We start from the raw sequence: 23,605 nt of genomic DNA on the forward strand, positions 1-23,605 counted from the left end.
TGGGCACGGCGCCTCGAGGTGGGCGGCTGCGGGGGGCGGGGGGCGTGCGGGGGGCCCACCCTGCCTGTGCCTACCCTGTTCCCCTCTCAGGGCCCCACCCACCACCTCATATGCCTGTGGACCCCCTGCATGTCCCGTGGTGGGGGCTGGCCTGGCACCCTGGCCTCCCTGACCTCCTTGCTGCCCCTAGACCAGTGCCCAGACACGTGCAGGTTCAATGCCGTGTGCCTGTCCCGCCGGGGCCACCCCCGCTGCTCCTGCGATCGCATCACCTGCGACGGAGCCTACAGACCCGTGTGCGCCCACGACGGGCACACGCATGACAACGACTGCTGGCGCCAGCAGGCTGAGTGCCAGCAGCAGCGTGCCATCCCTGCCAAGCACCAAGGCCCGTGTGGTGAGCACTGGGGGCGCGGCCCGTGCCCGCAGCAGGCTGGTCCCACGCTGGTCCCTGCCGCCCGTCATCACACGCCATCTCCATCCCTAGTCATGCCCCCCTGGGGTCGCTCTGGGGAGGCCTGGCAGGGCTCCTGCCTGTCACTGGGCTCTGGGACGGTGGACCCTCACAAAAGGATGCCTGGAGCACCCAGGGGGACCTGAGAAAGAGACAGGGTTGCTTGTGCAGGCTCCCTGTGGCTCTCTGGGTCCCCTTAGAGGCTCAGTTGGGCTTTGAGGGGCCAGCAGAGGGTGGGGGCTGCGTGTCCTGCTCACCTCCAACTCTGTCAGTTGGTCTGTCCGTCTTTCTGGTCTCTGCGTCTGTCCCTTCTCTGCCTTTCCTTCCCTGTCGGCTCCGCCTCTTGTGTCTTCCAGCCTGACCTACTGGCAGGACGAGGCACCGCACCTGCCGCCAGGAGCCCGCAGCCCGAGGTCTGCCCCCAGCGCGGCAGGGGGGGTGGCTCGCTGCTGCCTGGCCTGTGGTCCTCAGAGCAAGTGGACAGACACCTCTTCCCCCACGTGGCCCTGGTGTGACTCTGGGTCACAGACTCTTCTTACCCACTGAGAGAGAGCCCCGCCCCGCGTACATACATGTCCCAGGGCTGCTGGTGTTCAGGGGTCAGTGGCCCGGGTGGGCTGGCTAAGCCTGGCCCTCGTACAACCCACTGTGGACGATCCCACCTCACACTCGCACAAGGGTCTGGGGCTGTCTGGGTCTGTTTCCCTGTCCACATCTGTCATGTGTCTGTCCCTTTCTCTGCTGTGTCCTGTGCATCTGGCCCTTCTCCTGGCCCAGTCTCCCTTCGCCACCCCCGCCCTGAGAGAGGTCTGCTGCGTGGAGCTTGGGGCTTAGTGCATCAGCCGAGGGGAGGTAGTCCCACTGAGTGCCATGTTCTCGCAGACCAGCCCCGGTCCCCGTGCCTTGGGGTGCAGTGCCCATCTGGGGCAGTGTGCACCGTGAAGAACGGCGAGGCCGAGTGTGCGTGCCGGCAGGCGTGTGCGGGCATCTACGACCCTGTGTGTGGCAGCGACGGCAGCACATACGGCAGCGCTTGCGAGCTGGAGGCCACAGCCTGTGCCCTCGGGCGGGAGATCCGGGTGGCTCGCCGAGGACCCTGTGGTCAGTGGTGGGCACACGGGTCTTCCTAGGGGCTGGGGGTGCCGACGCCGTGGTGATGGAGCCTCCTCCCCAGATCGCTGCGGGCAGTGCCGCTTTGGAGCCCTGTGCGAGGCTGAGACTGGGCGCTGTGTGTGCCCCTCTGAGTGCGTGGCCTCGGCCCAGCCCGTGTGCGGCTCTGACGGGCACACGTATGCCAGCGAGTGTGAGCTGCATGTCCATGCCTGCACACACCAGATCAGCCTGCATGTGACCGCCACTGGACCCTGCCGTGAGTGGGGCTGTAGGGGCCCGGAGGGCTGTGGCCCCGTGTGTCCCCCAGCTGGGTCCACTGACCCCGGCCTGGCTCCACCCTCTGTAGAGACCTGCGGAGACGTGGTATGTGCCTTCGGGGCATTGTGCCTGGCAGGGCAATGTGTCTGTCCCCGGTGTGAGCACCCCGTGCCTGGCCCCGTGTGTGGCACCGACGGCGTCACCTACCACAGCGCATGTGAGCTCCGTGAAGCCGCCTGCCAGCAGCAGACACAGATCGAGGAGGCCCGGGCAGGGCCCTGTGAGCAGGGTAGGCTCAGCTCGGGGGCAACTGGTATGGTCCTCTGGGCGCCAGCTTTGACCAGGACCCCCGGGTGAGCCAGCCCCCTTCCCACAGCCGAGTGCGGCTCAGGGGGCTCCGGCTCTGGCGAGGACAGCGAGTGTGAACAGGACCTGTGCCGGCAGCGTGGCGGCATCTGGGATGAGGACTCGGAGGATGGGCCGTGCGTCTGCGACTTCAGCTGCCAGGGTGTCCTAAGGAGCCCGGTGAGGCCCCCCACCCTCTTCCGGCTCTGAGCAGGCAGTGAGGAAGGGACCACGGCCACCCATGCTAACACCACCCCTCCAGGTCTGTGGCTCCGATGGCGTCACCTATGGCACGGAGTGTGAGCTGAGGAAGGCCCGGTGTGAAACGCAGGCAGCGCTGTATGTCGTGGCTCAGGGCACCTGCCCAGGTGAGTGGGCATGCAGGACGTGTCCAGGGCGCTTGCGGGCACATGTGTTCTTGTGCACGTTTGCAGCAGCCTGTGTTCCCTGTGTGTGCACAGCTGTGAGCCCGGTAGGTATACATCTTGTGCGCAGGTAATGGTGTACTGTGGTGGGTGTGTATGAACACATGTATTGTGTTGGAGTGTGCAGTGTTGGTACCTGTTTATACCTGTGTAGCTGCAGTGTGTGGACTTGCTTGTCACTATTAGTTAGCAAGTGCTCACTGTGCACCTGCTGTGTACCAGGCTGGGCTTCGTGCAGGGAGGCAGCAGTGAATCAGTGAGGCCCACGCTCTGGGCGCTTCCTCTATGGGGGAGACGGGACTGGTGGCAATCCAGTAAATGTCACGTGTAGTACACTTTCATGCATGCACAAGTGCCTGTGTGTGCGTGCTTATGCATGCAGGCACGTGTGTCTGCGCACGTGCGTGAATGTGTATACCGACGCGTCTTTGTGTGCATACATGCCAGTTTGCATAGACACGCTAATCTGAACATATGCGGCCCATGGCTGCATGGTGTACACAGAGCTGTGTGTCCATGAGCTTTGGCTGTTTTGCGTATTCCTGGTCCTACGTGTACAGACGTGTTCTTGTATGTGGTGTGGGATCTTCGCCTGTGACCCCAAGTCTCGGGCTCCAAGTGGGAGCTGGCATCAGGAAGATTGACAGCAATGGCCAGGGGAGGCTGAGGTGGAGTGGCTAGGCCCGAGGGTGGGTGTCTGGCACTGGATGGTGTCTGAGCCCCCCCGCCTCTCTGCAGGCCCCACCTTGGCCCCAGTGCCACCTGCAGTTGCCCTGCACTGTACCCAGACCCCCTACGGCTGCTGCCGAGATAACATCACTGCCGCCCAGGGTGTGGGCCTAGCTGGCTGTCCCAGTGAGTACCTGAGCCCGGCCTCACCCCACAGCCAGGCGGAGCCCTGCAGCTGCAGTGACCTTGTCCCGCCCTGGCTTTGTAGGCTTGTGCCAGTGCAACACACACGGCTCCTACAGCGGCATCTGTGACCCAGCCACAGGCCAGTGCTCCTGCCGCCCAGGTGTGGGAGGCCTCAAGTGCGACCGCTGTGAGCCCGGCTTCTGGAACTTCCGTGGCATTGTTACCGACGGCCGGAGCGGCTGCACCCGTGAGTGACAGGACCCGTGGGCGGTCGCCAGCTGAGCACCCTTGCCGGTCCCCCGTCTCTGTGCCCTTTCTCTCCCCTACTCAGGCCCTGGCCTGGCCCTCGCCTGGCAGGGGCTGGGCCGGGCTCTGAGGCCAGTGGGGAAACTGAGCACAGACCTCAAGTCCCCACCCCGTCTCCTCAGCCTGCAGCTGTGACCCCCGGGGTGCCGTGCGGGATGACTGTGAGCAGATGACCGGGCTCTGTTCCTGTAAGCCTGGGGTGGCTGGAGCCAAGTGCGGGCAGTGTTCGCACGGCCGTGCCCTGGGCCCTGCTGGCTGTGAGACAGGTGAGGGCCAGACCTGGTGCTGACGGGGCTCCCTGTGCTGGGGACAGGGTCTCACGGGGGCCAGGCCTGAGCCAGTGGGGTCTCCTGTGTCTGTGCCCCAGACTCCTCGGCACCCAAGACCTGTGCTGAGATGCGCTGTGAGTTTGGGGCCTCCTGCGTGGAGGAGGCTGGCTCTGCGTACTGCGTGTGCCCAATGCCCACCTGTCCCGGGGCCAATGCTACTAAGGTGAGCAGTGGGGCATGTGGAGGGTGGCGGGGTGGGAAGGGGGCTCCCCCAGCAGCCTTGCCCTGTTCCCCAGGTCTGCGGGTCGGATGGCATCACCTATGGTAACGAGTGTCAGCTGAGGACCATCGCCTGCCGCCAGGGCCTGGACATTTCCATTCAGAACCTTGGCCCGTGCCAGGGTGAGGCCCGCCCTGCCCCCAAACTGACCAGGAAGGCCTGACCCCACCCTGACTCAGCCCCCACCTGGACTCTCCTCTCCTCTCCTCGCAGAGGCTGTCGCTCCCGGTGCCCACCCGACACCCGTGTCTGTGGCCACCTCGGAGGGAGACCTGACCGAGGCACTGCTGCCCCCGCCCAGTGCCCTCCCACTGGCTCCCAGCAGTACCCCCCGCAGCCGGCCCACCCCTCGACCACAGCCTTGGACCACTGCCAGCATCCCCAGGACCACCAGGAGGCCTGAGCTGACCGTGCCCCCAACAGCGCCCCCCACGGCAGCCAGCCTCGCCACGTCGGCCTTCGGCGAGTCTGGCAGCGCCGATGGGGGCGACGAGGAGCTGAGTGGGGACCTGGAGGCCAGTGGGGCCGGCTCTGGGGGTAAGCATGGGCTCAGGGATGAGGGCAAGGCCCAGGAGGGTTGCACCGGGAGCCGGGCTCACACTGCACTCCCCCAGGACTCGAGGCCCCTGAGGGTGGTAGTGCTGTGACCCCTGGGCCACCTGTCGAGAGGGCTTCCTGCTACAACTCACCTTTGGGCTGCTGCTCAGACGGCAAGACACCCTCCCTGGATGCAGAGGGCTCTAACTGTCCTGGTGAGTGGGTGGCCAGGGGCTGGGGCAGAGCGCGAGGAGTGGCCTGGACGTGTCGGAGGACCTGTCTTTCCTCCCAGGAAGCAGGCCTGCCCGGCAGGTGGGCGCCCAGACTCAGTGGTGTCCCGAGTTCAGCACACACGTACGTGTGGTCTCGGGGATTTAGCACACGTGCGCACACGTGTGGGTGCCTAGGACCCTAACCTGTCTTTCCGGTTGCAAGCGGCCTGGGGCACCGCTCCATGGAGTCTGCCTGGTAACTGGTGCCAGCCCTGCCCCGGCTTCCCACTAACCTCATCAGCATCCAACTAACCACCACCTGCCTGCACCCACGGGGCTTGCTGCTGGGGCCTGTGCCCGGGGCCTGCCCAGAGGCCAGGCCGGTGCCAAGCAGGGCCTCACTGCCACCTCCCCCACAGCCACCAAGGCGTTCCAGGGTGTGCTGGAGCTCGAGGGGGTCGAGGGCCAGGAGCTGTTCTACACCCCCGAGATGGCCGACCCCAAGTCAGAGCTCTTTGGGGAGACGGCCAGGAGCATCGAGAGTGCAGTGAGTGCGGTGTGTCCCTGAGGGGTGTGGCCCCGCCCGCAGCCTTCCTCCCAGGACAGACCCTCACCAAGCCTCACCCACAGCTAGATGACCTCTTCCGGAACTCGGACGTTAAGAAAGACTTCTGGAGTGTCCGCCTGCGGGACTTGGGGCCTGGCAACTCGGTCCGGGCCATTGTGGATGTGCACTTTGACCCCAGTGAGCCCTCCGCCCGGGCCCTCGCAGGAGGCTGTGGGGGGGCGCTCCTTGGGGCTCCGCCGTGCTCAGTGTGCCCTCCCCCCCAGCCACAACCTTCAGGGCTTCCGACGTGGGCCGAGCCCTGCTCCGGCAGGTCCAGGTGTCCAGGCGCCGGTCACTGGGGGTGAGGCGGCCACTGCAGGAGCACATGCGCTTCATGGACTTCGGTGAGTGCCACAGCTTGCCTGTCCCTCCGCTGCTACGCCTGCCTTCCCTGTGCCCTGCTGCTAGGGACCCTGACAGTTGTTCTCTCCCCTCAGACTGGTTCCCTGCATTCTTCATGGGATCCACCACTGGAGCCACCCCTGCCGCAGCCACAACCCGAACCACCACTGTGGCCTCTTCTGCTGTGACCCCTCGGGCCCTCTACCCCGTCCACACAAGCCGGCCTGTCAGTAAGACCACAGGCCCCACCACAACACGCCGGCCCCCTGCCACTGTCCCCAGCCATGTGCCTGGACGCTGGCCCCTGCCCCCAGGCACCCAGGAGTCCCTGAGGCCCTGTGACTCCCAGCCCTGCCTCCACGGGGGGACCTGCCAGGACCAGGACTCAGGTGGAGCCTTCACCTGCAGCTGCCCAGCTGGCAGGGGGGGTGTCGTCTGTGAGAAGGGTAATGGTCATCCGTGCTGGACAGGGGCAGGGAGGCTGATGGGAGCAACGGTTTGGGGTGAGACCAAGGCACCTAAGGAGTGGGGCGCTAGACTGGGGGGCAGGTTGGGGTGAGGGGTAGGATGGATAACCTAGCCTCCTCCAGTTGGTCCCTGCCTGTCTGGCAGCCCTGCGCGCCTCGGTGCCGGCCTTCGGGGGCCGCTCCTTCCTGGCCTTCCCCACCCTCCGCGCCTACCACACGCTGCGCCTGGCGCTCGAGTTCCGCGCCCTGGAGCCGCAGGGGCTGCTGCTCTACAACGGCAACGCCAAGGGCAAGGACTTCCTGGCGCTGGCGCTGCTGGGCGGCCGCGTGCAGCTCAGGTGGGCGGGGCCGCGGGGCGGGGCCAGAGCCGCTGGGGCGGTGGGGGGGCGGGGCTGAGCAGTGGGCCCTTGGGCTGTCCTGAGTGCCTGTTCCTGCCCGGCCGCCTAGGTTCGACACAGGTTCCGGGCCCGCGGTGCTGACCAGCGCAGTGCCGGTGGAGCCAGGCCGGTGGCATCGCCTAGAACTGTCTCGGCACTGGCGCCGGGGTTCGCTGTCAGTGGACGGCGAGACCCCTGTCCTGGGCCAGAGCCCCAGTGGCACTGACGGCCTCAACCTGGACACAGACCTCTTTGTCGGGGGCGTCCCAGAGGACCAGGCTTCTGTGTGAGGATCAGGGAGCCTTGGGGTGGCCCTAACCCCTGACCTAACCCTTGACCTTGGTCCCGATCTCTGATTCTTATGGGCTGTATCCTGGATGCTCAAGCTACCCGTGAATGGCAAAGGGGGTGGACGGATGGTGTGGACAATGGCTGTGACCCTGACTTCAATCCTAACCCTTGGCCCTGGTCCTGATTCTGTGCCATCTGTGGGTGGCATCCCCGAGGACCAGGCTGCTGCGTGATCACCAGAGGGGCTGGACCCACCTTTAGTCCCGACCCTTGATCCGCAGCCCACCTCCTCAGTCTGCCCTACTTTGCAGACTGGTCGTTTGTAAGCACCACAGGGGGGATGGGGAGTGGCCCAGATCCCTCCCCTGGCCCATCGGCAGTGCCAGCGTCAGGGCTGGCTGTGAGAGAAGGTGCCTCTGGCCTCTGGCCTCTGACCCCTGACCTCATCCTGGCGGCAGGGTGCTGGAGCGGACCTCTGTCAGTGTCGGCCTCAAGGGCTGCATCCGCCTGCTGGACGTCAACAACCAGCGGTTGGAACTCGGCAGCTGGCAGGGGGCCGTGACCCGAAATGCCGGTGTGGGCGAGTGCGGGGCCCACCCCTGCCGGCCCAGCCCGTGCCTCGGCGGGGCTCCGTGCCAGGCCCTGGAGGCCGGCGCATTCCACTGTCAGTGTCCACCTGGCCGCTTCGGTGAGCGCGGGGCTGGGCCGGGTGCTGGGGGGCACCTGTGTGTCTGTGGCCAGGGGCTCAGCCCTCTGGAACCCCGTCCTTTCTCCCTCCAGGCCCCACCTGTGCTAATGAGAAGAATCCCTGTCAACCGAACCCCTGCCACGGGGCGGCCCCCTGCCGCGTCCTGCCTGGGGGCGAGGCCAAGTGCGAGTGCCCCCCGGGACAGGGGGGCCCTCTCTGCCAAACAGGTGGGGGCAAGCATGCGGGTACGGATTCTGCTTGGGGTTCTGGTTGGGCTCAGAGCAGTGGGCGTGCAGGGGACCCTGGGGTCGGGGCCTGGAGCCTAGTGTGTCCCCTCTCGTCCTCCACAGCCTCAGAACAGAACGGTCACCAGCCCCTCCTGGCTGACTTCAGCGGCTCCTCCTTCCTGGAGCTGAAAGGCCTGCATACTTTCGAGCGGGACCTGGGGTCAGTGGGACAGAAAGAGGGAGAGGGGCAGCAGCCCCCCCGGCCTCCATCCAGACGCCACCACCTGACGGGTCCTTTGCGACTGACCCCAGGGAGAAGATGGCGCTGGAGGTGGTGTTCCTGGCCCGGGGCCCCAGTGGCCTGCTCCTCTACAACGGGCAGAAGACGGACGGCCGGGGGGACTTCGTGTCGCTGGCACTGCGGGACCGCCACCTGGAGTTCCGTTACGACCTGGGCAAGGGGGCAGCCGTTCTCAGGTGTGCATGTGTGGGTGGGGCGTGTGGGCAGCTGGGCCTTGGGGTGGGTACCGGGCTGGGGACATGCAGGCGGGCAGGCCGTAGAGCTCATGGTGCCCTGTCCTCACCAGGAGCAAGGAGCCAGTGGCCCTGGGCACCTGGACCAGGGTCTCACTGGAGCGGAATGGCCGCAAGGGTGCCATGCGAGTTGGAGACGGGCCGCGTGTGCTGGGGGAGTCCCCGGTGAGTGTCCAGCTGTGGGTCCCCCCGCTCCTCCTCCTGGGAGGCGTGGCAGCCCCACCCCACGCCTGCGCTCACTCAGCTGTTTTCTCTGCCGTCGGTGAGAGAAAACCTGTGCCTCTGTCTGTCTGTCCGTCTGTCTCCTCTCTGCCCCACTGCTCTCTGGCCTTGCTCTGCAACCCCCACCCCGTTCTTCGGATGTCAGAAATCCCGAAAGGTACCGGTGTCCCCACTCGTCCTGCTCATCCGTCTTCTGCCACCTCCGTCCCTAGAGTAGCCGCCCCCACTAAGCCCACGTCACCCGTCACCTGTCTGTGTGATTAACTCTCCTAGGCCGGGTAGCGGGCGGGCCCCTGGGCCGGGCGCAGCGTCCTGTCCCTGCCCCGTGGGCCGGCCCCACAACCCCTCACCCAGCACCACCCCCCAGGTGCCGCACACCGTCCTCAACCTGAAGGAGCCACTCTACGTCGGGGGGGCTCCTGACTTCAGTAGGCTGGCCCGGGCCGCCGCCGTGTCCTCCGGCTTCGATGGTGCCATCCAGCTGGTACGTGGGGCAGGGATGGGGCCGTCGTGGTCGGGAGGGCAGCAGGCGGGACAGCGGCTCTTGTTCCCCCACCCCCCAGGTCTCCCTCAAAGGCCACCAGCTGCTGACGCAGGAGTACGTGGTGCGGGCGGTGGACGTCTCGTCCTTTGCAGACCACCCTTGCACCCAGGCCTCAGGCCACCCTTGCCTCAATGGGGCCTCCTGTGTCCCGCGGGAGGGCTCCTACGAGTGCCTGTGCCCCGGGGGCTTCTCAGGGCTGCACTGTGAGAAGGGTGAGCAGAACGGGCGCAGGGCAGCGGCGGGCGGGGTCGGCCCACTCAGGCCGGCCCTCACCCTGACCGTCTTTCAGGGCTGATCGAGAAGTCGGCAGGGGACCTAGACGCACTGGCCTTTGACGGGCGGACCTACATCGAGTACCTCAACGCCGTGACCGAGAGGTAACGTGCCGCACAGGAGCCGGGCGCCCCCTGCCCTCCGCTGTCCCTCAGGTCCAGTCTGCCCACCGTGCAGGACGAGGTGCCAGACTCACCGCGTCCGCCGCTGGCTGGGTGGCTGTGTTGGGCGGGCCCAGCACCCCCCCAGCTCCGCCCCCGCCCCCCCGCTGCCCTCCTGCACCCTCCTTCCTTCTCACTGTCTCTGTCTCTTTGTTTCCAAGCGAACTGACCAATGAGATCCCAGCGTAAGTAGCTCCTCGGCCTAGCCCCATCGCTGTCCACACGTCCCTCCTCTGCTCCTCCCCCGTGAGGCCCAGGCAGCACCTCCATCCTGGAGGAGGGCGAGGCAGGGGGCTGTTTGTGCTTCGCGAGGCTCCATTTCCCAGCTTGAAAGTGGATGTGACCCCCTTTTCAGGACATGTATTGACGGCCAGTCACCCATGCCCCCCCGAAGCCAGCCCTCACCACAGGCGCGGTGTGCACACGTGTGTGCGTGTGCACTTGCATGCATGTGTGTTGAGACATCAAGGGCCTGTCCTGGCAAGCAGCCCTCAGTCTCTGGGACTCCGCGTGGCCTGGGCTCTGCCCACTGGCTGTCTGTCCATGCGTGTGGCACTTGTGTGTTGCCAGGGCTCCGTGGTGGGAGGGGCCGAGGGCCTGGGGTCCCGTGTGTCTTACAAGGACACTCGCTTCTCCTGCCTCCCACCAGTGGGGAGGGGATGTGGAGAGTGTCACCGAGGGTCCCTCCCCACCCTGCACTGCAGCCTGTCTGTCCCCTTGCTCACCTGCCTCCCTCTCTTCCTGCTTCTAAGCCCCGAAGCTCCGGATTCCGGGGCCCTTCCTAGGTAAGCACGCAGCGCTCCAGCCCTGCTGTCGGCCCGCCGTCCTCCCCTCCCATCTGCCGAGCTGTCCCTCTGTCCACCTCACTCTACTGGTGTGTCTGACTCCACTTCCCACCGTCTGTCTCTTGGCCATCTGTCCTACCGTTGGTGCCTGCCACCTACCCCTCCAGCCACCCTGTGGCCTCTACAGCCATGGCCCTTGCCCTCCTGCCCTGCCCACCCTGCCCCCACCGCCCCCCGGGCGGCCCTGACCAGCCCTCTGCCCACCAGCGAGAAGGCGCTGCAGAATGACCACTTCGAGCTGAGCCTGCGCACCGAGGCCACGCAGGGGCTGGTGCTGTGGAGTGGCAAGGCCACAGAGCGGGCTGACTACGTCGCGCTGGCCATCGTGGATGGGCGCCTGCAGCTGACCTATGACCTGGGCTCCCAGCCTGTGGTGCTGCGCTCCACAGTGCCGGTCAACACCAACCGCTGGCTGCGGGTCAGGGCGCACAGGTCAGCGGGGCCCAGGCACTCCAAGAATAGCATGGGAGGTGCCTGGACTTGCCCGATCAGGGCGTGTGGGGTCACTGCAGACTAGGGCGGGCCAGCTGCCCGGCCCGAGGTCACAGCCAGTAAAGGGGGGAGGGAGGGACAAGAGGACGCAGCAGTTATGGCCAGGGAACCCCTGATCCAAAAAGGAAGTCCTTGCTCACCCACTGGTTGGGGATATGTCCCTCTGGTCTGAGCCTGGCTGTCCCCTCCAGCAAAGCTTGACCCACGTGACGCCCCCCTGCCCTGGCCACCAACTACTGTTCCAGGGGTCGGTGCCACCTCCTTCTGGCTCCCAGGGGTGACACTTGGTGGGGGTCTTGGGGCTCAGGCCCTAGAGCCACCTGATAGCCTCATCCCCACTCCCTAGGGAACAGAGAGAAGGCTCCCTTCAGGTGGGCAATGAGGCCCCCGTGACTGGCTCCTCCCCATTGGGCGCCACGCAGCTGGACACAGACGGAGCCCTTTGGCTGGGTGAGTGTTCTGTAGGGAAGCCGGGGGAGGGTCTCGGAATCCCTGCGGGACAGACCCCATTCTCTAGGGCCGGCTACTGAGAGTGGCACCCGAAACAGCCCCACCTGGGACAGCAGACGGGTCAGCCAGGGTTAGGCTCCTGTCCCCTCCTGTCTTGGCCCTGCAGTTCCCAGGGTGGCTAGGGCACGCCTGCTAGCCACCTGGTCCCCCCCGGGCACCGACAGGCTCTAGGCGTAACTCACCTTGTCACTCAGGTGCTGGTGGGTTTCTCTGCCCACCAGTGTTCTAGCCTCCCCATCACTGAGCCACAGCCGAGGGCCTTCCCTGTGTTTGTCCTGCAGGAGGCCTGGAGAAGCTGCCCGTGGGTCAGGCCCTGCCCAAGGCCTACGGCACGGGCTTCGTGGGCTGCCTGCGGGACGTGGTGGTGGGGCAGCGCCCACTGCACCTGCTGGAGGACGCGGTTGCCAGGCCAGCGCTGCGGCCCTGCCCCACCCCGTGAGGCGGCCTCCGCCCCCGCCCGCCCTGCTGTAATTATTTTCTATTTTTGTAAACTCGTTACTTTTTTGATATGATTTTCTTGCCTGTGTTTTGGCCGGAGGGACTCCTGGCTCGGCCTGCCTTCTGTCCAGACAGGCGAGCTGCAGAGACAGACTCAGTGCCGAGCGACTCACGGGCGCAACGCGGCAGCACAGAGGCCTTGGCTCACATGGCAACCTCAGGACACCGCCTCCACCGCGGGCCGCCCTGTCCCAGGCCCTCGTGCTGTGCTTCCCCTTGTGTCCACCTGCACTGGGCTGTTGTGGTCCGCGGCCTGTCGGCAGACCCCCCAACACACATGTCACCCATGCTCCATCTGGCAAGATCTGTGTCCCCAGAGCAGGAAGCCACTGCTGGGGTTGAAGGGGACCTTCCTAGACTCACACTGAGCCAGTCCTCATCCTGTGAGTGGTTCAGCCTCACCAGGACTAGCCTCGAGCCTGGCTGGCCCTGCCTGGGCCTCCTGTGCCAGTTCTGTGACTGAGAAATGACGTTATCACTGGGTCCACACGGCACCCCTCCCAGCTGTGTCCGCCAGTCGCAGGGTGCTGGAGAGCAGAGGCCAGGCCCAGCTTCGTTCCAGGGGCCCTGCCCCTCAGCTGGCCCTGCCCAGCCACCCAGCCATCTTGGACATGTCTGTGTCCCCTCCCCGACACCTCAGGCTCTGTGTGCTGTGGTCGACGTCCATTGCCTGCGTGCCTGAGCAGCCAGCGTCTCCCTTGAGGACAGATGTCCAGGCAGGCCTGAGCACCGACCACAGAGTTCTTCCCGCCTTGGTTTCATTCGACATCGGGGGCAGTGGGGCTGTCATCTTTCCTGTCCTGGCTTAAGAGTAGCTGAGGACACGCACAGCAAATCCTCAGTTCTGGTGTGAGCAGCGGTTGCCCTTGTCCCAGCATGACCAGGGGCAGGCCTGGTGTCTGACCATGGCCATGGGTCGGCCGTAGGGATGGCAGAGACGGCTGCGAAGCCAGAAATGCCTTAAACTGCAGCATGGCGTCCCATCCCAACTCTGGTGCTGGTGGGGGTGGTAGTCCAGTCCAATCCCCACAGTAGGGGCTGGGCTGGCTGCAGGGAGGGAGCCCCATACATCATGTTACTAACTCCAGTCTCTCTGTGTCAGTCACCGTGAAATAAAGTCTGAACACGTCAAAGGCGCTTGTGTCTGTCCAGCCAGCCCCACCTGTCTGGCTTCTCTCTTGTGGCTTCTAGTTCAGCTTCATGGTAGCATAGGCTTTAAGCTCTCTTAGATGGCTCTGGGTGGAAGAGGGGACCCTGCACTGGAGTGGAGGGCTGTTTTTGAGAAGGAGACCCTGTGCAGTGAGTGTGCCCACTTGTGCATGGAGCTGGTGGGGGCAGGGCCTGTGGAGGCAGCACTGTAGGGGGCCGCCAGTGCCCTGTGTGCACGTGCATGCGTGCTTCTGCACACGTGTCAGCCTATGGATGTGTGTATGAGCCCTGGGTGGGAGAGGGTCGTCTGAGGAGAGTGGGCTTGGGGCACTGAGGTTAGTGTGGGGGTGGTAGGCAGCCCTTTCATGGTCAGGTTGGCCCACCGCCGGCCCTGCTGGGAGAACCCTCAGCAGAAGCTCTGAGGGCTCAGGCTTGTGAAGCAGCTGTGAGCCTCTACCCAGGAGCAAGGAAGGAGAGTGGGTGTGTGGCCTCCTCCCTAGAACTCCAGACTTTTATTAAATATAACTGTTCTTTTTTATTTTCTGTTGAAAAAAAAAATGAAATTAAATGCAAACGCCCATAAGCTCAGCACCCAGGTGACCCATAGCCAGTGGCATTCGCATTCCCATCCCTTAGTCATCGACTTGCTTGTTCAGGAGACAGTGTGAGTGTGGCCTGCCTGGCTGCTGTGTGCTGGGCAGCTGTTAGGTGTTGGGGGTCCAGGAGAAGAGAGACCCTAAATCCCCAGGGGCTGGGGCTGAGGAGTGTGGTAAGCAGGCGACGGGCACAGAGGATGGGCATGACTAGCTGGGGGATCCAGGAAAGGGAGGCAAAAAGCTGCCACCCCAGTGCAGACCTGCAGGACCTGCCAAGGGCTGGAAGAGGCTGTGCAGGCTGCGGCTGGGCAGGGGTCACGCAGAAGAAGGCGCAGCTGGTCGCCTGGGTGCGGGGTGAGTGGGCCATCAGCCAGGGTGGTGGGAGCAGGTGGACCCCACAGGGCCTGGCAGTCCTGGGAAAAGGCTGCAAGAAGGGCCTGGAGGGGCTGAAACAGCAGTTGGTCAGACTCAAGGGCACGGTGCTTGCTGTGGGACAGGGTGCTGTGGCTCAGGACGAGCAAAGGAAGAAATTCAGGGCAGAACGGGTGGGCTGGTGCTGAGCTGACGTGGGGCAAGGGACTCACTGATGGACATGGGGGGCTGAACAACCCTGATGCATGTGGAGAGCTGGGCTTGAGGCTCTGAGAGCCCCTGAGTGGACGTCAGGGGGGCAGAGGGCCACTTAGGCAGAAGGGAGGCTGGCCTGAGGCTGGCATGACACAGGAGGGTGTAGGGGGCTCCCCACCTTCCGTTTAGACCAGGGAGCGGGGCCCCACGCTGGGAGGTGGTCCAGGCGAAGGCAAGGCAGCAAAGCTGAGAAGCCCAGGGAAGTGCTCTGGGAGCCGGTGCTTCCGGGAGGAGGGAGCTGTCGGTGCAGGACCTCGGGTGGTCAGCAGCGGTGGGTGGGGATTTGGGATCCGGGGTTTGGGGAGCAGCCCACAAAGCGCCACTCCTGAAAAACCAGAGGGGGCTGGGCGGGTGGGGCCCGGAAGTTCCTGGCTCCTAACGGGGATCTCAAGGTTGAGAACCCAGGTGAGGAAGGGCGTGGCCCCTAGGGACAGGCTCTTGGAAGGTGGTTTGGCCAATGGGGACAAGGGGGCAGAAGTGAGCGCGGGCGAGCCGGCCGGCAGCGGGGACCGCGGCAGCTGTGACAGGAGCGGGTGCCCTGGCGTCGGAAGGGAGTGCACGTCACTTAGGAAGTGGGGAGGCCCCCATGTGGGAGGGCTGAGACGGAAAGCCTGGTTATCACGTGGGCTCCTCCCACCTGCGCCCCTCCAGGGTCTCCCGGGACGCCCTTCGCCCCCATTTTGGAAGTGGTGCCCGGAAAAGCCTGGAAGCTCCTGGAGGGAGTCGCCGGGGTGAACAGAACCTGGCCCAACCGAACCGTTATTGATACAGCGGAGGCGGCCGAGGGCCGGGGGGGCGCTCGGACCTGAAGCCGCCCCGCGCCTTCGCCCTCCGAGACCAGAAGCCCGTGTGAACCCGTGGGTCTGAAGCTCGGGGCCTTTGAAAACCTGCTTTTATCTCAACTTCCCCAACAGAACAGCGAGACGAGTGTGCGCGGCGCCTTTAAGGAAGCCCCGGGGGCGGGGCCTCGCAGTGGGCGGGGCCTCCGGGGCGGGGCTTTGGGGTGGGCGGGGCGTCCTCGGAGAGGCCCGAGGGCGCGGCCGCCTGGACCCCGCCGAGCGCCCGGCGTGGAGCAGACATGACCTCGCGCAGGTGAGCCTGGGCTGCCCCTTGGCCCGACGCCGCGATCCCAGGAGATGCGCTTGGGGGGCGCAGGCGAGATGCGACCCGGGACGTCTTGCAGTCGCCCCTAGGCCAGGTCGCCCCTAGGCCTGACGTCCCGACACCCACTCCCGTCCACAGCCAGGACCAGATACTTGGGTGCGCCCCAGGCCAGCCTCAGTAAAGCTTGTGGAAAGGACTCTTTCCGCCAGGGGTTGGACGGGGGCGGAGGTCAGAGGTGCCTTGACCCTAGGGAATAGAGATGCCGTGCAGGTGGTGAGTGGGTGTCTGGAGCCGGAATGTGCAGCAGGTGTTCAGACAGTGGGAGACCCTCCCTCTGTTCTGCCTCCGGACCCCTTGCCCTGATGAAGTCTCCCTTTTGGCCACCTGAGATGACTTCTGCCTAGAGGTACACCTTCCCTTCCCTAGGCCCAAAACTGAGGGCAGAAGCACTAGGAGGTCTCAGAGGGTCTCGTAGCCCCCTCTAGATCTGGGCCCTGGACCCTGCCTCCCTGCAAGGACCAGCTCTCCTGCAGCAGGCTCATGTCCCTTCCAGACCCCTGAAGGGTCAGTTTTAGGGGGCAGTCTCCCACGCAGGGACATGGCGACAGCCACACAGGCCTGGGTCCCCTGCTTCCTGCTCTTTCTGCCAGATCCCTGTTCCCTGGGTTTATGCGCACACTCGTGTGTGAACTCACACTGCAGTGTGCATGTGCGTGTCAGTGGGAGCTGCACAAGTGTAAGACACATGTCACCTTTTCCTGGCACTTGGCGCTTGGTGAGGGCAGAGGTCACAGGAAGCGTTGCCCTATGACCCCGAGTGATCCCCTGGATCTGTGAGGGGCTGGACAAGGCTCACAGGGCTTCACTCTGCCTGAGCAAGGTCCTTAGCCCGAGGCAGAGACCCTGCCGCCTATCAGCAGTGCCTCCGTGGAGAGGGTCCCAGCACCCCGAAGAGGGGTGTTGGGAGAAGGCTGCCTGGCACAGTGGCCTCTGGCAGGGCTGTGGGCCCTCTTGGGCTCAGGAAGTGAGAGGGGTCTCTACGGACCTGTCAGCCCTGTGACTCCGAGGTTCAACGTCCAAGCAGGACTTCAGAGGAGTGGGTTTCGGGGTCTGGTTGGAATGACCCCTCAGGCTCCTGTCAGCCTCACTCCTATTTGCACCCGGGTAGGTTCTGGTGCTCAGAGAAGGCCATGTCCATGTCACGTGCGTGTGACCCTGGGTCAGCCTGGGAAAGCCCCGGGCGCGGCTCTGCCTGGCCTCGCCAGCCCCTCCCCACCCCGCCCTGTGATGGCCATCCGGACTGTCAGTCCTCTGGCCCCTGGGCCCCTGCCCACACCCCTATCAGGCCTGGGCAGGCCAGACCGAATCTCAAGTGAAGCCCATCCCCCCATGCCTGCCCCCGCCCCATGTCCCCTTCCCGAGGCCCTGTGGTTTGTGGGTCAACGGGCACCACCACCAGCAGCACGCCCCAGGGCTCCCGGCGCTGTGGTTTGACTCGGCCTTGCTCTGGGTGCCTGGAAGAGGGCCGGGTCCGTGAGGGCGCTGCTGAGCCCCTCCTCAGGACCCCCTTCGTTCCGGGAGCTGGAGAGGGCAGCACGGGTCTAGGTTATTTGGATCTGTACGGACAGGACAGGACTTGGCTGAGGCTCCTCTGGGAACGTGGGGGGTGGGGCAGGGCCTGGGTGGAGGGCTCAGGGAAGAGAGATGAGGGGGACACTGCCTGTACTCTTGGGTCCTCAGCCCTGGAATTTCAACCTAGGATCCTTGCCCACTGCCCACGTGTCTCCTACCCTCATAGAAGTGTCTGCCCTGCAGGCGTGTCCAGCCCCTGTATCATATGTGTAGGCATGTTGACAGGCCATGCATGTGTCTCCCAAGGTCCCAGGGTTGGGGCTGTGCCATCTGCAGATTGGACACCAAGGCCATGCAGGGAGCTGGACAAGCCAGTGGCCAGTTTGGGTTCTGGCTGATCTTTTGGGTGACTTGTGCCGTCCTGGATCCCTGAGCACTGACTGGGCAACTGGGCCATGAGGGGCCCAGGGTGGCAGTCCTGTTGGGGGCCCAGTATGTCCCCCCACAACCCTCCCAGGCCTGCCTGGCCACGTCACTATGTGGTAAGTCAATGACCCATCACGGAGCAGGGAGCCCTTCGACACAGGTGACCCTGGGCCCTGGCACAGAGGGCTTCTGGGGATTGGAGACTGACTGTAACCTTCCTACCTCCTCACCCTCGCCCCCCGCCCCCCAGCCAGGGGCTGCGCCTCCAGCCTGGTGGGGGTAGCAAGGGCCCCACCTTGGCCTGAGATGGCGGGAGGGCGGGGGCGTGAGCTGTTGCAACCTCTCAGGATGCCCTGCCCTGGAGATTTCCACCCGATAGGCCCAGTGGCAGCTTGTGGGGAGGAGAGGGGGGTGGAAAGTATGATCGAGAGTCTCCGAAAGGACAAACAAGGTGCCCTTCACCCATCTCTGTGGCTTTGATGCTGGGCCTCCACCCTGCACTCTGCGCCTGTACTCAGGGCATTGTCCACCTTGGCCTGGAGTCTGAGGCTGCGGGACGAGGGGAGGGGGTGTCTTGGCACAGGATGTGGTTCCACAAAGTGGGTGCCCGGGGGGTCGGAAGCCTCCTTCTGGGTTCCAGTCCCCACCTCTGCCACCTGCCTGTGCGGGTCCTGTCGGCATCCTTTTCCTGGTGGCCTTGCCTGCTTTGCTGTGACCGGCTCTGGAGGTCACTATGTGGCAGCTCCTCCTCCAGGAAGGCTCCCCTAGCAGACCCACCTGCTGGACCACTGGACCAAAAGTGCCCCCAGGTCTGGCTCCCATATGAGCCATTGTGGGAGGGAGCTCAGGATGGCCTGGCGAGGTGTGCCCCTCCCCCAGGGAGAGCGTGGACAGGGGTGCTGCTCTCACTGGGCGAACCTGGCCGGGTAATCTGGGCTTGGCCTTTCTGACCTGACATGTGGACCCTGGGGAGCTGTTGAGGTCAGAACAAAGCCTGTCGCCATGGGCACTTACATTAAGTAGTGAAGACGCAGGGTGACGAATACCAAGTGCGTATGTACCCGCCTGCTGTCGACAGGTGCCCCATGGAGAAGGCAGGGCAGCGGTGGCGCTGTGGCGCTGGCCGGGGTGGGCCGCTCGGGAAATGCGAGCCGTGCCCCACGGCGGGTGGAGGCGGCGGACAAGGTCAGCCAGCAGACATGGAGAACGGGAGTTTCCAGCATGAGCCAGCCCCCTGGTGCTGGGCGGGGCCTAGGGTCTCCCGTGGGAGCTGCAGAGGACCACTGGCCAGCTCTGGGGGGCATTTCCTGAGAATCCCTCTGTCCCTGGCTGTAGGGTTCCGGGTGGGGCCCAGAGACCTGGAGTCAGTAGTGCAGGCGAGAGCTGGTGGGCGCTGGAGCCAGGGTGGTGGGGGCGCGGCCAGTCCTGGGCAGGTTTGGAAGTTAGGACAAGGGGTGCTGATGCACAGGATAAGGGTGCAGGAGGAGAGAGCCGAGGGCTATGGGGCAGCCACCTCAGCCGTGGCCGAGTGAGGGGACCTAGGTCGGGGCTTGGGGTGTCACCAGGAGCTTTGAATTCTGCAGATGTTAAGATGGAGATGCTGTTACCTTCCCAACGGATGCTGACAAGAGCCGTGTTTATGAGTCTGAAGCTTGGAGCCCAAAAGCGGGGCTGGAGGTGTAGACAGACGGCGCATGGATATGTAGACAGCACATGGACATGCAGACATTGTGGGCACAGGCAGGGTCTCTGACACCAAGGGGTCAGGAGGAGGAGGTTGAGGGCCCAGCAGAGGACCTGGGCCAGGTGGGGTGGAAAACTGGGCAGGGTAAGGACCTGCCCAGAACAGCCGAGTGGGGATGTGCTTCTAGAAGGAGGTGTGGGTGACTGAGTCGGCAGCTGCTGGGGACAGGCCGGACCAAGATCCTGAAAGCTGAGGTGTTGGTGGGGCTGGAAGGCTGAGGACAGGTCTGTGAGCACCAGCCTGGATGGCAGTGTGGACCTGCGCGTGCACATCCCCCATGCTATACACTGCGGGGACAGACCAACGGCTGGGGCTGCTCAGAGGGTCAGGGCGGGGCTGCAGGCGGGCGGCCTGAGGGACAGCAGCAGGAGGGCCAGGAGGAAGAAGGGTCTGGGCGAATTTAAACAAGAGATGTGAGCTAACCCCCATTCTAGAAACATCCGTATGGGGGCAGGGTTGACCTTGCTCCCATCTCTTGAGTGGCTGTGCAGTGGCGTCCAGCCAGGACCTGGGTATGCGTGTGAACTAGGTGGGCGTGGGGCTGCAAGGCAGCATGCTCGAAGTTGGCGACCCTGGTTTCTTACCAGAGGCAGGACCCCGAGCCCCCCCAACACTGTGTGTCATCTGTGCAGTGAACAGGGACACCCTGGAACCAGATGAGATCCCGCAGAGACAGTGTTAGGGATGGTAGACCAGGTACAAGGCACAGCGTCACCACTGGGGGGTCACCAGGGCACAGAGCCGGTGCGGGGTTTCAGTCCTTCCTCTGTTCGCTCCTTCATCTGTCGATCAGCCATTAGGCTTCTTGCCGACACTCTGGGGCTGCCACATGAGGGTGAGTCCATGCTGGGTCCGGAAGTCCCTGTCTTGGTGGCAGGACACACTGGGGTAAAGCAGTTGTGGCTTCAGACACGGGGTTCTATGCAGCCTTGCCGAGGCCCTCCCTGGCTGTCCCTCTGGATGCTGGGGGCTGTCCCCTTCCCTTAGGGGAGGCCTGCAAGGAGCTGTCGGAGGGGGGCAGGGCTGGCCCCTCTTAGCCTGCCCTACGGTCAGCAGCTCTGCTCCTGCCAGCCGCCCTGGGTCTGCCTCCCGGTGCAGCCCACTGTCCACGCACCCACTGGCACGTGCACCCGCCCGCCACTGCTCGACTCAGGAACACGTCCACCCCCAGGCACTGTTTGGGCTAAACACAGCCCTGCACAGGACAGTTGCAGCTGCAGAGTGAAATTCTCGGGTGGGAGCCAGACAACAACAAATGTACACGTCACGGAGCTGACACATGCCACGAGGGACAAGCAGCAGAGTAGGGGATAAAGGGCGAGGGGCAGCGGGGGCCACCAGCTTGCAGGTGTGGCCAGGCAGCAGGGAACAGCTGGTGCGAAGGCCCTCGGTGCATGGTGGGGGGCTCGGTGAGGAGCTGGGTGCAGGGAAGTGGGGGAGAGGGCAGTAGGGGGGAGGTGGGTTGGGGTGGGGCTTACTGAGGGGTGGCTGCGATGTGCTGGGGCCCCTCAGGCCCATGGGAAGTGGCAGCCCAGGATGTGGGGGTGGAGCCAACAGGTCTGCTGCTGGGGTGTGGGGAGAGCCCTGGGGGGACCAGGCACAGAACGTTTGAGGGTCCTGAGGGTGGCCATGTGGGGGCACTGGAGGCACTCTGCTCACCTGTTTCCGGGACCCCACGAGCCTCAGACCCTGCGGTCAGTGGCCGCAGGAGGTATGAGCTCGGGAGACCACACAGCCATGAAGGTGTTTGCTGCTAAACCGATGCCGGGGATTGGGTGTGGGTCCAGACTGGGGCTTACACAGCCAGTGTCCCCATACTCCCTGGAGTGGCTGACTCACTGCCCCCATTCCAGGTGGTTTCACCCCAACATCGGTGGAGTTGAGGCAGAGAAGCTGCTCCTGTCCAGAGGCCAGCACGGGAGCTTCCTGGTGAGACCCAGTGCCAGCTGCCCAGGGGGCTTCACACTGTCTGTCAGGTAGGTGGAGGTGGGCCTCGGGTCAGCTGGGGGTGCAGGTGGGGATTTGGGTCCCCAGTCCTCCTGAGGGGTGGTAGGCAGCATCCTGGGTGGCAAAGACCCCTGGTGGGGGCTGAACTCAAGAGCCTAAGCTCTGTGGGGTGAGGAGCCGGCTAGTGGCCCCTGGGCAGGACAGAATCATGTGGAAAGGCCCTCAGGGAGAGCTCAGGAAGGGGAGTCCTCGGCAGACCCCCACCCTCTGAGGGGGGCAGGAGCCTCAAGGGCTGTGACTGCTCCCATCTTCGTCTGGCTGGAGCCCATGAAAAGGCCATTGTGGGGGAGGAGGGGTGGGAGGTGTGGCAGGAGGCGGGGCAGCCTGTGGCCAGGAGAGCCGGGTCCACCTAGGTGGTGAAGGGTCAGTCGGTGAGGAGGCGGTGGTCCGGGGAGGGGGCTTCTAAAGGGCTCTGGGTTCCTGATTCTCTACTAAATGAAAGAGCAGGGGAACTGGGTGGCCCTCGCTCTGGACTTTCCTCACCTCGGGGAGACACGTTCTTCCCCGGGGCTCCCCAAGTCCCATGGGAAGCTGTCATGGGGGCCCATCCTCAGTCATCTGGAGGAGGGCTGCCCAGCCTGGGCTGCACAGAGGCCTGGCCTTGGCCTGGGCTGTTCTTGGCAGAGGCCGACACCCCAGGGCAGAAACGCCGGGGACTGTTTTGGAAGGGAGAGTGGTGACAGTGTGAGCAGCCCCCCATGGCGGCTGGCGCACCCGCCCTTCCAGGCGCCAAGATGAGGTGACCCACATCAAGATACAGAACACGGGCGACTATTACGATCTGTACGGCGGGGAGAAGTTTGCAACGCTGGCGGAGCTGGTGCAGCACTACACCGGCCAGCGCGCGGGGCCCCTCCGAGAACGCAGCGGGGCTCCCGTGGAGCTTCGGCACCCGCTGGGCTGTCAGGACCCCACGTCAGAGCGGTGAGCACCGACATCCGTGCTCGAGGGGGGAGGGTCTGCCGGGCAAGGCCGCGTGTCGCCCCCCGCGCCGGGGTTCTGGGCTTCATTTCCTCTAGGTCCCGCCCCGGGGCAGGGGTGCGTGTGCGGCAGGAGCCCCAGCACCAGCCGCACCCTGCTCTCCTGGCTGGCGATGCGGGCGAGCTCGTCCCTCCTGCCGCCTTCTGCACTGCTGGGGCCTGAGGGAGCAGCGCCTGCCAGGGGCGGGCTGGGGCTGGTCTGGGGAGGAGCCCTTCCCTGCTGGCTGAGGACCAGGCTGCCGCCTGGTGGCCACCCGGGGCCCTGCAGAGCCCTCCCGTGCTGCCTCCTGCCGGCTCTTCTGGGTCGGTGAGGGTCAGAGAGGTGGGCGAGCTGCTGCCTGGGTCACTGAGGTCTGGGTGGGTACGTTCGCCTCTGTGTCTGTCTCGGAGTCTTCGGCTGCTTGCAGGTCTGTGCCCCTCACCAGGCCAGGCTGTGACCCCCAGTCCCACCTGTGCCCCCACCCCTGCCTGGGTCAGGTGGTACCATGGACACCTGTCTGGCAAGGAGGCTGAGAAGCTGCTGATGGAAAAGGGGCGTCCAGGCAGCTTCCTGGTGCGCGAGAGTCAGAGCAAGCCTGGGGACTTTGTGCTGTCCGTGCTCACACAGCTGCCAGCCACAGCGGACCACCGGCCCCCCGTCACCCACGTTATGATCCGCTTCCAGGTGGGAGGTGGCGCCAAGGTGGGGGCGTGGCTCAGGGGCGGCAGCGCCGCCAGGCCCCTCACTGTCGCCCCCGCAGCCAGACGGGAAGTACGATGTGGGAGGCGGGGAGCGGTTCGACTCCCTCGGTGACCTGGTCGAGCGCTACAAGAAGAACCCCATGGTGGAGAAGTCGGGGGCCGTGGTGCCCCTCAAGCAGGTATGGCCCCCCGCATGTGAGTCTTGGGAGCCAGAGGGGGCCGCTCCCCCCAGGGAAGAGGGCGCCGGGCAGCGCCAAGGCGGGGTGGCAGGGGAAGGGGAGTGGGACCTTGGCAGCTGCCCTGGGAAGGGCGCCAAGGGACCCGCCAGGCGTGGACACCGGGCCCTCCCTGCCAGCCCCTCAAGGCCACGAGGGTCAACGCCGCCAGCATGGAGAGCCGCGTGCAGGAGCTCAGCAAGGCCGCGGATGCCGGCGGGAAGGCCACGCAGGGCTTCTGGGAGGAGTTTGAGGTGCGCCCGCGCTCGCTGCCCCTCTCAGGCTCCGTCCTCGGGTGGGTGGAGGGCTCCTGGGAAGCGTCGGGGCCACGGCTGAAGCCCCCGTGTTCTGCAGATGCTGCAGCAGCAGGAA

General features: G+C 65.1%; 2 protein-coding genes across 2 annotated transcripts in view; both read left to right on the forward strand.

Moving 5' to 3' along the window:
* AGRN (agrin) overlaps positions 1 to 13,265 on the forward strand; it is a 31,352-nt gene extending 18,087 nt beyond the window's left edge. Inside the window, exons 6-36 of the mRNA XM_025045773.1 lie at positions 191 to 397; positions 1,337 to 1,555; positions 1,629 to 1,823; positions 1,914 to 2,114; positions 2,202 to 2,350; positions 2,433 to 2,538; positions 3,334 to 3,450; positions 3,533 to 3,697; positions 3,879 to 4,022; positions 4,124 to 4,248; positions 4,322 to 4,427; positions 4,519 to 4,842; positions 4,920 to 5,057; positions 5,474 to 5,601; positions 5,685 to 5,799; positions 5,886 to 6,005; positions 6,099 to 6,449; positions 6,616 to 6,808; positions 6,918 to 7,133; positions 7,597 to 7,826; positions 7,919 to 8,053; positions 8,177 to 8,273; positions 8,366 to 8,530; positions 8,641 to 8,752; positions 8,955 to 8,966; positions 9,177 to 9,293; positions 9,373 to 9,565; positions 9,643 to 9,730; positions 10,840 to 11,064; positions 11,471 to 11,574; positions 11,916 to 13,265. Of these exons, the coding sequence (XP_024901541.1) occupies positions 191 to 397; positions 1,337 to 1,555; positions 1,629 to 1,823; positions 1,914 to 2,114; positions 2,202 to 2,350; positions 2,433 to 2,538; positions 3,334 to 3,450; positions 3,533 to 3,697; positions 3,879 to 4,022; positions 4,124 to 4,248; positions 4,322 to 4,427; positions 4,519 to 4,842; positions 4,920 to 5,057; positions 5,474 to 5,601; positions 5,685 to 5,799; positions 5,886 to 6,005; positions 6,099 to 6,449; positions 6,616 to 6,808; positions 6,918 to 7,133; positions 7,597 to 7,826; positions 7,919 to 8,053; positions 8,177 to 8,273; positions 8,366 to 8,530; positions 8,641 to 8,752; positions 8,955 to 8,966; positions 9,177 to 9,293; positions 9,373 to 9,565; positions 9,643 to 9,730; positions 10,840 to 11,064; positions 11,471 to 11,574; positions 11,916 to 12,073 (4,955 nt within the window). The 3' untranslated portion in view covers positions 12,074 to 13,265. The remainder of the gene's footprint in view (positions 1 to 190; positions 398 to 1,336; positions 1,556 to 1,628; positions 1,824 to 1,913; positions 2,115 to 2,201; positions 2,351 to 2,432; positions 2,539 to 3,333; positions 3,451 to 3,532; positions 3,698 to 3,878; positions 4,023 to 4,123; positions 4,249 to 4,321; positions 4,428 to 4,518; positions 4,843 to 4,919; positions 5,058 to 5,473; positions 5,602 to 5,684; positions 5,800 to 5,885; positions 6,006 to 6,098; positions 6,450 to 6,615; positions 6,809 to 6,917; positions 7,134 to 7,596; positions 7,827 to 7,918; positions 8,054 to 8,176; positions 8,274 to 8,365; positions 8,531 to 8,640; positions 8,753 to 8,954; positions 8,967 to 9,176; positions 9,294 to 9,372; positions 9,566 to 9,642; positions 9,731 to 10,839; positions 11,065 to 11,470; positions 11,575 to 11,915) is intronic.
* Positions 13,266 to 15,553: 2,288 nt separating this feature from the next.
* LOC102887205 (tyrosine-protein phosphatase non-receptor type 11) overlaps positions 15,554 to 23,605 on the forward strand; it is a gene marked incomplete at its 3' end in the record, with an annotated part of 10,720 nt that continues 2,668 nt past the window's right edge. Inside the window, exons 1-7 of the mRNA XM_025047807.1 lie at positions 15,554 to 15,596; positions 21,204 to 21,326; positions 22,084 to 22,281; positions 22,815 to 23,001; positions 23,078 to 23,197; positions 23,374 to 23,487; positions 23,588 to 23,605. Coding sequence (XP_024903575.1) covers positions 15,583 to 15,596; positions 21,204 to 21,326; positions 22,084 to 22,281; positions 22,815 to 23,001; positions 23,078 to 23,197; positions 23,374 to 23,487; positions 23,588 to 23,605 — 774 coding nt within the window. The remainder of the gene's footprint in view (positions 15,597 to 21,203; positions 21,327 to 22,083; positions 22,282 to 22,814; positions 23,002 to 23,077; positions 23,198 to 23,373; positions 23,488 to 23,587) is intronic.

Source organism: Pteropus alecto, unplaced genomic scaffold (assembly GCF_000325575.1).
Source record: "Pteropus alecto unplaced genomic scaffold, ASM32557v1 scaffold700, whole genome shotgun sequence".
Lineage (NCBI taxonomy): Eukaryota > Metazoa > Chordata > Mammalia > Chiroptera > Pteropodidae > Pteropus > Pteropus alecto.